General features: G+C 39.5%; 1 protein-coding gene across 2 annotated transcripts in view; it reads right to left on the reverse strand.

Moving 5' to 3' along the window:
- The window catches only part of nphp4 (nephronophthisis 4), a 200,754-nt gene that overhangs the window by 95,126 nt on the left and 91,214 nt on the right, over nt 1-14,414 (reverse strand). For both annotated transcript variants that reach the window (XM_061057571.1, XM_061057569.1), the window contains exon 9: nt 679-897. In XM_061057571.1, coding sequence (XP_060913554.1) covers nt 679-897 — 219 coding nt within the window. The remainder of the gene's footprint in view (nt 1-678; nt 898-14,414) is intronic.

The raw sequence follows: 14,414 nt of genomic DNA on the forward strand, positions 1-14,414 counted from the left end.
CAAACACATGAACGGCATGGAGCACGGAGGTCACAGTGACCTTGACCTGTGACAACCCAAATCTAAATCATCCTTGACTCCAAGTCTGTCAAATAAAGATCATTCTCTTCAGGAGATTCTGAAATATCATGTCCATAAGCCTTTCAATTCCTTCTCGGGGAAAAACATCTTCATCATTTATCAGACATTAGTTTGAGGTTGGATCATAATGAGTGTATGAGCTACTGAATTATGGCTAAAGATGTTCAAAAGATGTATAAAACTGGAATGAATGATGAAGATGACAGAAATAGGAGATATGTGGTTGCATTAAATTGTTGATTTTCAAATGCCTAAGCTAGGTGCAAATGTACAACTAAAATGTTCAAAGTTAAGTCATTTGATTCCCCTAATGATGTTTTAGTTATGTAGTCAGGAGTGTGCTTGAAAAACTGATGTAATTTGAGCTTTTAAAGATACTGTATGGTGTGGCAGCCCACCAATAACGACAACAACATAACTTCCTGCATCACAAGATGCCACAAAGTAAATAAGACAGTTTTTGTTTTCGTCTTCAGGGGAAAATACTGCGTGACTGCTTAAAGGTGCTGGGGAAAGGCGTCGTGTCTTGACACCTTTCAATGCTCTCTTTACATTCTGTTCCTCTGACAAAGAAGTCCCTCTGTGCCGTTGTGTTACCTGAGCTGTGCCTGCAGCCGAGAGTGGCACGGGGCTCTGAGTCTTGGCAGACATTTCTGTGCTGTAGACCATGACTCCGTGAGGGTTTGGCTTTGCACCTCCTTGCAGAACAAGCTGAAGCTCTGCCCCAATCCAGTCGGCTGGCTGCTGAAAGGGGCACCAAACCCCCCAACGAAGGCACTGCAAGAAGGCCGCTCGGGACGTGGAGGTGGTTGACAGCTGTGTGATGGAAACAGTCACAGAATAAGAGGATGTGCTGGGAATGGCATGACAATCATGGTTTATATATTGAATAACAATCTTGATTAACTTATTCATAACCCCATAGGAAATAATCTGTCTCTGAAGTAGCCTGCAAGTCAGTTTCAACTGACCTGAAACTCAAATATGTGTTGACAGCTACATTTTCTGAGTTACATGAAAAGTTTTATCATTTTTAGTTTTTGTATTGAACTCAAATTAACACTCAGTGATAAAAAAAAAAAAAAGACTTCAACTATAAGCAGGGGTTTTAAAGTTACAGTTAGGCTGTGTGCATGCGGCTGCTGAAAGAGCAATACTTTGCATCTAAACAGCTTGGTTGCTGATGTTTTCATTACATTTCATAACCGAGAATACAAGATCACTGTTATCCCCCAGGACTGACATGCGTGGGAGCCGGTTTCAAATGGTGTTGGCTTTATATGAATCTGATTTGTGCATGCATATAAAAATGTGTGTTCAACCCATATAACATACAGCAAGAGCTCCGATTAGGGCCACAGCTACCCCCCAATGTATCTTACATGTGTCAACTTCTAACTCTGGAAGTACTCCCTCTACTGTCTTGTGACAGTAGAGGGAGTCCATGTGACCAGTCCATGTTGCCTGTAGGTAGGGGTGGTTGAAGCCATTATTCTGATGTCTTTCGCAGGGCATGGTACAAAGGCTTGTCAACTACAAACTTTCAAAGCAGCCTTTCCAGCCAGCAGGGAGACACTGTTTGGTGGGTGAATAGTAGATTTAGTTTTCCTTCCAGTAATTACCTTTTCATAAAATCCCCTTCATATGTACACACATTAGATGCAGTGCATATTTGAGGCTCTGATAACAGATGCTCAAAGCATGATGCAGCAGCAGTTTCAGCCTAATGTAAAGCTACCACAAACAGTAGATTAGTGTGTAATCCGTATTGAGGGTTTATTCAGACAGTTGGAGGGAAATGATGCTTCATATATCTTTCCACTATGTAGTGGTAGTAGTGGTCATTTCCACTAATTCATAAAGACACTCAAAATCATTTTGACCATTTAAGAGAGCTTTATACAAAAAAAGGGTCGAATTTCCTTTAAGCTAAGAGGGATATTGAAGTGCAGTGGGTCTACATACTCTAATAGCTGACATTTCCATATGGTCGATACATTGTGTTCCTAAACACTGTGTCATACATTGAGTCCAGGGGAGGCTTTGCTGTGTTTGAACATGATTTACAATCAGTCCCATTGCACCTCTACTTCAGCCAACCAAGAAAGAAAAAAAGATCCTTTTGCTTTAAATCATCCACAGGGGACTGAGAGGTTTTGCTGAATCGATTAATAAGCCGGTCATTCTCAGCCTATTGTAATCCATCATATGTAGTGCAAGTAGAGAATACAAAAAGGAGGGTGATAGTCCACATTGTTTCAAGACAAACTGGAGCATATAATGGTTCACTCAATGATTTCAATTCCCCCTGAGCATGATTATGACATGTAATATCGTAAGCCAATACTATAGGTCATCATTCATAAGTATAGTCTTTACTCTAAATGTCATACCGTGTCCACTGGGTGGTATTATGGAATACAGGATGTGCCTCCAGTAGTCTTATAGCAGACTGTGCAAATGGCAGAGATGGTCCTCGAGTGCTTTTGTTGTGGAGCACGAGCTCTGATAAGTAGACGGAGACGATGGTTTGCCAATTTAGAGAATCTGTTTAATGCACTTAATATCATCATCATCCTTTTTAGGGTAATCGAACCACAAAGCAATGATGTTGGACTCAGAATCACAGGATGTGTACTAAATAAAGAACATTATCTGAACAGGCGGATGATTCCATAATCAGATGTGTGTGGGTGCGTGTGCGTGTGCGTGTGTGAGTATCAAAACAGGATCTTGTGACTTGGCTAAATCTAAAGGTCAACAACTGGTTCATGGCCTTTTGCTGTCCAAACTGTGTGTCTCTTTAAAGTTTCAATCTTTCAAACTCCAACCCTTTTCTAGCCAGCAATTAGTAGTAACCTTTTTATTGCATGATGCAGCACAATCTGATCATATGATATAATTATATAATCATATAAAATGGTTCTTGAAGGGTTTTTGACAAAATGATGAAATTATTCAATATGTGCTGAATCGTCAACACTCTGGGTTAGTCTTTAGTTTGTATCCAACAAGACATGACCTTGAGGTTGCAGTATTCTTTGAATATAGGAGATGTTAGCAGCAATACAATAAGACAAAAGGAAAACACTAGTCTGATTTAAAACTCACCTGTCCTCAGAATGACCAATTCTTTTAGCAGACAGAGAAAAAGTCTGCACAAGGCTGAATGCTATCAAACATTTAATGGAAAAAAGAAACAAACGACGATTCCCAGTCACCTCCACAAGGAGTATATACGGGATGAAAACAACATTGTTTTTCTTTATTGATTTATTTATTCTATTTCCTCCTGCACCCACAGCTCTATATTCCCACAGAGACCAACCAGTTCACAGTGATACACTAGGTATCTAGCAGAACTTTAGTTGTAATTCCCAAGAGAGGTAAAGCAGGGTGGCATATGACATTGCATGAAACAGCTACATCGGGGAAAAAATACATAGTTGAATCATCAGGGTGTCTGAAAAAGTGACACAATCTTCACTCTATTTATGACCACTAATAATCATACTTAGGCTCTAAGTTTCTAACTACATTCTTCTCCTCCGTCACCCCCCAGTGGTGGAACGAACTACCAAACTCCATTTGATCTGCAGAGTCCCTTTGCACCTTTAAGAAAAAGCTAAAGACCCAACTCTTCCATGACACTTAATGATGATGATGATGATAATTTTGATGGTCTTGTTTGATATTGACAGTGACATAGATATTACATACATATTTAGGATGGTTTCTATACTGATTAGAGCTCTCAAGAACAGCTGTCTATGTTGTGCTTTGCCTCTGTGCACTGCCTCTCAGCACCTGTGTGTCCAATCAGAGTTAAAGCTGTTAGTTTGCTCTTACTGATGTTGTTTCCTCCTCTCTTGAGCCTTGCTTGTGTTGTTCTTACTCTCTGATGTATGCCGTTTGGATAAAAGCGTCTGCTCAGTGAATTGTAGAATTGAATTGTAGGTCATGAGATAAAAAAAAACGAGCCAACTTCGTCCACAAAGGACAACAGATAAATAGCAGAGCTCCAAAAACAAAAAAACAAACTATTATTGTATCATACAATCTTTTTTTTACCTTTCACATGTTCAAGACACATTGGAAGTAGATTGTTGGATTTTAAAGGGTTTCCAAAAGTTTGACTGAATACTAAAAGGAAAGAGTCAAATCAAAATGTTGAATAGAAAAGGGTTTCTGCTTACTGACAGACGCTTTTACAAGATGCATTTGAAGCATTGGAGTAGGTTGAGAACAGAAGTCATGCTTGGTGTAACATCATGTAACATGAGCAATATAGACTTCCACTTACGACTGTAACTGCAATAATAAGACAGATTGGTTATCATGTTGTTGATTTAAAAAACCTTAATGTCCATGTGTGATGAAGGAGAATCTTGCTCACATATTTGATGTTGCTTTTGCATTTCATTAAAAGGTCAGCAGAACCTTTAAAGGAAAATGTAAGTGACTAAATAATCGTCTTATGATGAAAACAAAACACATCATGTTGGTGTAAATTATTAGTTTCAGGTGTTTGTGAAAGCCTAGAAGCCAAATGGACTGCACTTTAACACCACTTTTCTCCTTTAATGGACCAGAGGCTCTACAGCTTGCCTCTCATTCATCCAATCACACTGTGATTGCAGTGGAGCCGCCTTTCAAGGATCCGGCCTGCACCTCAAGCTATTCCGTAAGAATCCTCCAAGCTTAATGACAGAGCAGGTTGTTTTTTTTTTAGATATGCTGTTCAGAATGGCCCGATCATTCATATGATTGTTTTCTGATCTGCCACCTGTATGTTGAAGGTTTGTTTCATTTAAGGTGAGAAAATTTTGTAAAGAAAACCATGTTGACATTTGGCACATAAATCTGAAGTGAACAGCAGTCTTGTATAAAGTCACATCCTTTGATGACTAACCAGCTCAGCCTGTTCTCCTCCTGAAGAGGTTTTTTTTCTGCCATTATCCACACTGCCATGAGAGGTCCTTGTCAGGTAAACAAAAACAAGGACACATTTTTGGACAAACAATTATCGCTGCCTTTTGGTTTCTGGAGAGGCCATTTTTTAAAATGTCATATTATCATACATTATGCAGAGTAACTTTGCTGTCCAGTTAGCTTGCTGTCAAAGCCCAAAGTCAAGTGTTCGGATAGGTTAATGGAGCTGGCATTTTGAACACTACAACTGCTTGCGCAATTCAACAGAGAATAAGAGCACTGAAGGTGAAAAGGTTCAAAACATGTCAGCTAAATCAGAATAAACAAATCTTAACACCCCTCCTCACACACACACAAACATCTTTTGAAAATTGCATGGTTGCCTTTTCCAAAGCCAACATTTGGAAATGACTCACAATTTCCTTCCTCCATAAAGTCTCCAGGATGGCCCTGCCTGTTTGATTTGTGTCGCACTTTTAAAGACTAAATATATATACAGATTGGTCATTTACACACTACAATTGCAAATATTGCTATGGCCTACGATCAAACCCTCACAGTAAGCACAGGGAACCAATCATGGCACTCAGTCCTTGTGTGAAATGTTGTTTATGTGAATCTTAGAAGACCCCCTACAAAACGTCGGACCCCACATGCAGATCAATACTCCATTCCTCTAAAGAAGGAGTTTGTCTCATACTATAATTTTGCCCCCAAGTAGCACAGGCATTAAAAGCTACTTCTTTGAATTGTAACTCCAGAAATATATAGCTGCCATAAAACAGATAGCAGACATTTATTCCCCACTGAGGCACTGCCTGTTTTTCCATCTAATGGGGTTGAATTAATATGATTCTTAATATGAAACATTCAATCAAACAAGTCTACTTTCAATGCACATCATTTGTAGGAAGAGATCATTTAATGGTGCAGGGAGTAGCCAGTAAAAAATACAGTAGTCAGGCAATTTATCCAATGTGTCACTTCTTTTTCAAGCACTCACTGACGCTAACATGTCTGTACTCCCACCGAACATGAGGATGAGAGCAAGAAGAGTGTCTAGAACACGCTCCCCGCTCACTTCTTGTATAATTCAATGAATATATTGGGTTGCAGGGACCGTTTTGGAACAGCGATGCTGGCTGAGCTATGAGAGAAAAAGGGAGACAAAGGACCAATCAGAGGCCTCTTCTGCAGGGACGCCTCTAGCCTGGGAAAAATGCTTTTATCTGTTCGACTGCAACGCTTATCACAGACTTTCAGTCGTCCAATCATAGGAAAGTGAGAATAACTCTGTTCAAAATTTCACTGCGTAACTGCAAGTGGGTATACAAAGGAATAAAAAAAGCGAAAAGCCAAACTGCCTCTCAGACTTTCACAAAAAGTGTCTAAAATACAAGGGAAGTCAACAAACAAGTAATAATTTACTATACGGGGGATTAAGAATAATGAACCCTATGAACACACCAATGACACTAAAGAATGCAAATCACAAAGGAAGAATTCCTTTTTGACATGCAAAGCTGCTAGCGACATGAATCCCTATCATGTTTGCATTGCAGTGTTTTTAAGTACTTTGAAATAGTGTGATCTACATATAAACTGCATGAAGCGCTGACAGCCTGGGCTGGCAAACAATGGGACAAAAGGAATCTCAAAGAGATTCTAGTTGCGCTCGGAGTAAACAAACACAGACAATAGTTTTCTGAGCAAGGCAGAAAATACACATTATGAGTAATCCTTTTACAAAAACACTCCAGAGCGTTCCAAGGCATACATGAGCTTAAGAACAATATGCAGTCTGGTGATTATATGACGGCAGAATCAATGTGACGTCAACCTTGGGGAGGGGGGGTGGAGGCAGTTTAATGGCATTGTGGTATGGCTAAAGTGCTCTACGAGGTAGTTAGCTAATGTATGCATGTGATGAAGGCCTCCAGTGAGAAGAGAGTTGCCCAGAGGGTCAGACACATCGACTCATTCTTAGCACCACAGTAACTCAGTGAGTCTTCATCAATTGCAAAGCCTGCTGGTGACACCGAGGAGACATCAAATCAATTCCATTTTACCTCAGTGGAAATAAAGTCTGACTCCTCGCACATGCACTGTTTTAGGCAGGAAACATTTCAATTAATCCCAGAATTTGCCATTTGAATTAAAAGTTGCTTTTAAGACCATTTGCTATGTGGCACTTGTCATTGTGTCAGACAAGGCAGAATGATCAATAGCCAATTTCCCCAAAGTGATTACACTGCTGATTTGAGCGTTAAAGGACATATATAAAACAGGAGTCATCAATGTTCACCCAAAGTTCAACAAAGAACTTGTTTTAATAGCGAACTTGTGGGGGAAAAACAAGAAACAGCACCCTACGGCAAAAACAAAGAAGCAGTTAACTTTTTTCATAAAGCTGTATTGAAAACAATAACAGGCGATGTCACCACACACATAATTGCTTCAACTGGTAAAGCGTTTTCCAAGGGAAGAATCCATCAACCGTGTTTGGAAGTGTAAAATATAATACTAAAAAAAAAGCATTCCTGTTTCAAACCCAATGGAGGTAAGGGCTCCTATGTCTGTAACCTGGAGCAAGAAAGGTAATCATCCATTTTATTGGCGGGGACACATGAGGAGGTAAAAAAAAAAAAAAGGAAATATCAGAAGGATATATATGTTGAGTTCTGCAAACTGAAGACAGCTGAAACCATGTTTTGCAGCAGATGAGAAAAACTGGAAGCAAAGACAACCAGACAAATTTGACAATCTCTAAATGTGCTGTGCATATACATTTTCCCAAATATTAAGGACAAGCCATATGTGAATTGTACAGGGATAAAGCAAGTCCCAGAAACATGGTTTCAGAGAGGCTGAAATAAAATGGCAAATCATTCGGTATCTTCGGCCTTTCCAAAGTACAGCATAAATTAATCCTTAATTAGGGAGATGTGAGCATTGATGGGAGACAGAGTCTGACAGTTATTACTATTACCTCAGTCTGTTGGGCTGCTCAAGTCATTATTTCAGCCAAGACCCTGTGACAGGCAGCGGCCCACAGCTCCAGCTACTTATTCTCTACGATGAGATGCCCTGAAGAAAGTGAGGGAACATGCACCGAAGATCATTAACTTAAGAGCACTAAACCACTCACACTTTCATCCATCTGCAAAAGTAGTCCAAATTAACCCAGCAGCCTTCTGTGCTCTATTAAGCTCACCAAAGCCAAAAAAAGGGCTCGGAAAGAATTGCGCTCAGCCTCAGATCTAGCTTTCGTTGGTGGCAAAACTTGAAGATGTTCACGGATGGCGTGTTCCCAGCTCAGACCAATTTACTGTGAATATGTACATTTTTTATCAGCAGTTGTTGCTCTGCCTCAAAAAATCCTGAGAACTATTGATAGACTTTTCAGTCACTTTTAAGAAAGTAACCGCTCCAACAAGGATCAAATAATTACTCTGGGTAGAGGTTTTTTAGCCCAGCTAGAAGAGTGGATTCAGGGGTGTTGATGTTTCTAGGTCAATTTATCTTTTTTTTCTAAGATTTTAATATCTCAATAAAGAAGTAAAGAATTAAATATAAATTCAAACAAAGGTTCGCTGATTCTATATAATTGACTAGTGATACCTTCATTTGGCTAGCTGACCCACCAGCACATTGACATGTATCACTTCAGAGTCATCAAGGGTCATGAAAAATAATATATGTTTGGGGCGCCAGTAGCCTAAAGGTTAGTTTGTGTGCCCCATGCACAGAGAAGTCCCCGAATGTGGGAGGCGCTGTTTCAACCTGTGGCTCCTTTTCCACATGTCATTCCCCACTCTTCCTTTCGCTCTCTATCTCCCAAATGTCCACCTCTTTCCAATGTCCTGTCTCTCTAAAGGTAAAAAAGAAAAGCCCAATAAATACATCTCAAGTGGAGACTTGAAGAACTGAATGTTTTTGCACTTTGCATTGGCTTCTTTTCTCAACACCAGAGGTTGCCGCTTGGGAAAAATCATTAGTAGCTTCCTTAGATAAAAGGCCAAGGGTGCATTTATAATCCATTAAAGTGTCAAATATTTAGCTGTCAGTATTTTATGAGCTTTTTCCTTTTTTTAATATTATTTTTTGAGGGATTGTTTCTGAGGCTTCAGCCCTGCATATTTTCTCAAAGACCCACAATCTTCCCATGTCCCCCCTGTATAATTTTTTGTCTTGATTTTGTAGAGTCCGTCATTTAGTCCTGTACTTCAGGGAAGAATGACGTTGGCTATCTTCCTCACTAGCTTATGATTATTGTTATTGTCCTTAAAAAGTTGTTCAATAAACCTCAGCTGCTGCCCACACAAAGTCTGACAGTGTCAGCAGAAAGTCAACCAGTCATAGATTACTAGTAATAGAATTGTGAATCAGCTAATAGCAGTCAGTTAGTGAGTTTACTATAGATTGCTGGCTAGCTAGCAAGCTTACATCAGATGTGTTGAGCTTTGGTGAGCTTCCTGGCTATTTGCTTCCACTGCAAGCAGCACCATTTTTGAAGAGCACTCCTACTCCACTCGAAGTGCTTCTAGATATGCAAGAATAAAAAATAAAAACATGACAACACTGATGTTACTGCTGCCGCTCAAGGTTTGCAATCATATATAGGATTAGGTGGAACTCATCCCCATGGTAATGAAGACAATTGAGGGGGTGCTTGTTCAGGATGTTTCTAAATATCTGAAGCTCTGTGATACGTCAGAAAATGTATCACAATAGACACAATAAACCACTTTGTAAGAGCAGATTAGTCAAACTAATGTTGCTTAAGTGTGACATACTACAATAATGATATCTTTAACAAAAAGAAAAGGGGCTTATTGTCATACAATGTGCATACCTAATGTCTTGTGTACACACTGTAGCCTAAAAAGCAGACTAACATCAGTACATGATTATTTATAGTATCTGCAGCTAACATTGGAATTGCAAATTAAAAAATACAAAAATAAGTTTTCGGTCCTTTGCAAATAATCCAGTATACATGAAGAATCTTATAAATATTAATTCACCTCTCATATCAGCTGATTTGACTGTTTGAGAGCCTTTTTGTTAGACAGAGTCATCAGCGAGGAGGAAGAAGAAAAAGATGCTTCACTGCAAAGGATGGCAAGTGGATTAACTGTAATTGGGGATCTAGGGACTCTAGAAAGTGGCCATAAACAGTGACATGTCCCAAATATATATATATCATATCCCCTCAGCTGGTATAGATCTCAGCAAACAGCATTTAATAAATTGCTTTTGAGCAGTTTAATGGGCTGGGGTGCTCTGTAGTCAAGAAACTCCTCATTTTGCTCTTCAGATCATCTCTCAAGATTAGTTTTGCAGTTTATACCAAACTGTTACACAACCTATGTTATGTAACGTAAAAATTAAAAGATCCAATCATCCTCGACTCTTTTAAGATTGCTGAAGTGATTATAAGTAATTCCAAAGATGCAGCGTTATGGTTTCAAAATGATGAAGACAGTTGGAGTCTAATTAGATGCAAGATAAGGTTTAGTCTCTTCAGGGTGATTTTTTTTTATCCAGGGCTATCATTATTTTCAAATAATGATGTACAGATATAAGGCATCATGTTATCTCTATTGGCTGGTAAAATAGTGCATACAGCTGCCACAAATGACCGTCCTATATCTGGGCCCTGAATGTTTCAAACATCTGGCTCAGCCTCTGCTTTGGCTGCTACGTTCATATATCAGAGAGCAGCGATATAATCAATAACCACAGATGGAAATGGTATGATAATTATTTCTATCTTTGCCGCATCACTCGTTTGTATCATCAAACATCAAAGCCCACAGTTTTGAACACTGCGGATATGTATCATATCTCAACATGCAGTCTGACATTCTTGTTATTTTGCAGATATGCAAGCAGTAGAAAATAAGATGAAAGATGAGTGTCTGTGGGAAGTAAGCACACGTTCCTCTAAATAAATGTATAAAAGAATACATAAATGGGATATTAAAGGTCTAAACCTAATGTTCAGGTACATTGCCTTGCGATTTGAAATGAAACCTTTTCAAATTACACCATTTTCCTTGGATGGAGTGGATGCTGGAGGGCAGAAAAGGGCTGCTGCGTTACCAACAGGCAAATGACAAAACTGTAATGACTTTAGGCACCATCAGGAGAACAAATACACAATGTTGGAAGCCGTTGTTTGGTCTCTAACAGGAAGGCATTACTGATGTGATGGAGCCACAAAGCAACATTTTTGTCACCACTTACCTTACTTAAAAAAATAATGGATTTCATAACCACATTACAAACAGTGGACAGCTAGAAATACTTTTTTTTTATTGCTGCTTGTGCTTTAAATGTCTCTGAAAAGCCACTAACCTCTTCATACAACTGCTGTGTTAAATGAAAATCATTCAAGTCTGGGCTGAAACTCCTCTTTATAAGAAGCTGGGCCTCAGTCTGAGGTGGCCATCCACATGGCAACCATTAGATGTGCAAACATCATCTCCACTGCCTCTGTGGCTGCCAGGGCCACGCATCCATCTGGAGAAGGATGGCACTGCTGGCAAGCACTGACAGGGTAAGACTCACTGTGGGCCTGTCGCAGGGGGAGATTGATGCACTTCTCAGTGGGGGGAGAGATGACATTCATTTTAATTAGGAGGGTGAAATAATGTCACTGCGGCACGTAGCCTCCCATGCCATGTCCTAAACTTCTCTTCTCATTGTGAGAAAGGAAAACAGACCTCGAGGGAGGAATGACCTCCAGAATAGGCCACAAATCAGCTAAATATATCACATCTAAATCCCAATGACATTACTATGCTTACGATGTTTGATTAACATTTAATTAACATTTGTATGACATTTCAGATCAGAACCAAACACAACTATGACCGGTTTCTTTGAGGATGGGTTCTACACCAGAGGGAGAACTTCGCATGACATGTAAAGGAAGTCATCAAGGAAACAAAGACTCAGGGAGGGGGTTATGGGTTCAGGAGAAAGTGTCGTTTTTTAAAGAGGCCATTTTAATGAGCGTGTGATTGGGGAGAGCTTCACGAGACGCTTTTCATTCAGCAAACATCATTAAAGCCTGCAGGGGCCTGCCACAACATTGGAAATGCACACACAAACACCCACAAACGGCACACAACAACACACAGCCACTTAAGGGAAGTCACAGGAAAAAACACACAAGAATCTATACAGCATGTACCTGTCGGTGAGCCAATTAAAATCCAAACAAGAGTCTCAGTGGCACAGAGGAGAAGCTGTACACCAACACCTTTAATAAACCCAGCCGCTAGCCATGTCACTGCTTTCTGCTCCACATACTGTTTATCTCCCATCCCCTGGCAATGACATCTGAGACAGAGCAAGGAAGAAATAGATAATTAAGAGCGTGGTATTTGTTACATATCCCTCCACTAATGGGAAGCTTATCTAATACCAACAAAATACATTACTTGTGTATGATTGTAGCTCACAATTACTAAGCTGCCGGTTAAGAGTCAACAATAAGACCGCAGTACATTTTATTAATATCCAAGAGTGGAATCTGTACTGCACATCTGTGCTCACTCTACTGCTGTGAGTCTTAACTATGCTGTGTCCACAAGTTTTTATTCCAATCACAGTAAATAGGTTGAAATAAGGCCTTTATCTGGCAAGGGGTGGGAAATTAATCACATTTTATTTTCAAGTATGATCTTGGCTTTAAACGATTATGAAAACAAGATAGTCAAGATTAAACGATTTTCATACTGTTTTTCTGTTCACAATGGTGCTCTTTTTTTACTACACTATTATGTATGGGACTCTCGAATTTCCCCTCTGGGGATCAATAAAGTGTTATCCTAAATATCAATATTGTTATATAACTATAATACACTATAATACCTAACCCACAAGTCACCCCTACCTCTCGTTCAATTTTATTATATTACGATATTGACCATTACTATTGATACTCCATATACTATTGACCATGTGCAATAGTATATGGAACTTACTTTGTGCAATAATATCTTCAACTCTTTTCTTATAACTGAATGTACGGACATTTGTTACAACTGCAGCTCTGTTTTTGGGTACTCAACTATTTTGATTTAGATTTTTGATTTAGATTTTTTTGGCTATCCTTGCTCTTTGCTGATGTAACACTGTCCTGACCCGTTTGATACATTTGTGGTATCGCTGGGGCAACATATTGAACAACCTTCACAGTAATACTGTCTACAGTAAATGAGTGACATACCTGCTGCACACAAGATGATGAATTCTCATTGATATTTATGGTATTGGTCTTGTTTGGTCTCGCCCTGCCTTGGTCTTGGTCTTAACTCTGTCTTGATCCCTAAATGTCTTGGTCTTGTCTCAGGTCACTCTGGTCTCAGGTATGTCTTGGTCTCAGTTAGTGTAGTCTTGACTAGAACACTACCTAAAGTGTTCCAGGTTTCACTCCTACCCTCTGCGCTCAACTGCATTTCATTCTCCACTCTCTCTCTCTCTCCTCTCTTTTTCACTCCATACACTATCCTATCCATTTAATAAAGGCTTAAAAGCCCAAAATTAAATCTTTAATGAAAGTTAAAGTCATAACTTTCTTCATAGTTACAAAAAAAGTGTGGTCTAACCATATTTCAGACGAGATGTTACATGCACTAAGTCCCAGTTGGCTAGAATGCTTTTCTAATTAAATAGCAGGAGATGTGTAGTGCTGTCAATTCTCTGTCCAGCCATAATTCTGAAAAATGCAAAGTCTCCAGGAGTTTGGGATCCACTAATCAGTTTCAGTTATTTGGAAATTGTTCTCTATGACAGCTCTGACAGCCAACAGATGTTTTTTTTTCCAGTTTTAGATCAAACTGCTTACAGAAAAAAACACAACACTCATGAATACTGTCCAATGTGCTTTGTAGGTGACCACCACATCACACATCTTTAGCATACTGATGACTTCTTTAAGTTGTAATGCTGCTTTATATAGCATGTGAAATAGGCATGCTGCCAGATTCATTCCTGTGTGTGTCTGCATATATCTAGACGAGAGCGCAGTAAAGGGCAAAACACTGAGTATGTTTAAAGGGCATGCATTAATGGTAACACTTTCTAGGACGCTCGGTAATCGACTGTGCCACTCTTCCAAACCCAGTGAGGGTCAAAGGCAACAAAACCTGAACATATGATGTGGTTGACACATTCATTACTGGTTGTTTGCTGTCTCAGTTACTCAAACAAAGAACCCATTTCAGTACATGACTCATATCACAACTGTCAACATCTTTCTCCAGCTGCACAAGTTTGCTGTAGTGTATCAGCTCAAGAGAGTCTCCAATTACCGTTCCGAAGATGTGATTTGCTCCTGACAGTCGCTCAGAGGTGTAACAGCGGTTAGCAAGGAGATGAAATCA

The sequence above is a fragment of the Labrus mixtus genome, chromosome 15, assembly GCF_963584025.1.
Source record: "Labrus mixtus chromosome 15, fLabMix1.1, whole genome shotgun sequence".
Classification (NCBI taxonomy): domain Eukaryota; kingdom Metazoa; phylum Chordata; class Actinopteri; order Labriformes; family Labridae; genus Labrus; species Labrus mixtus.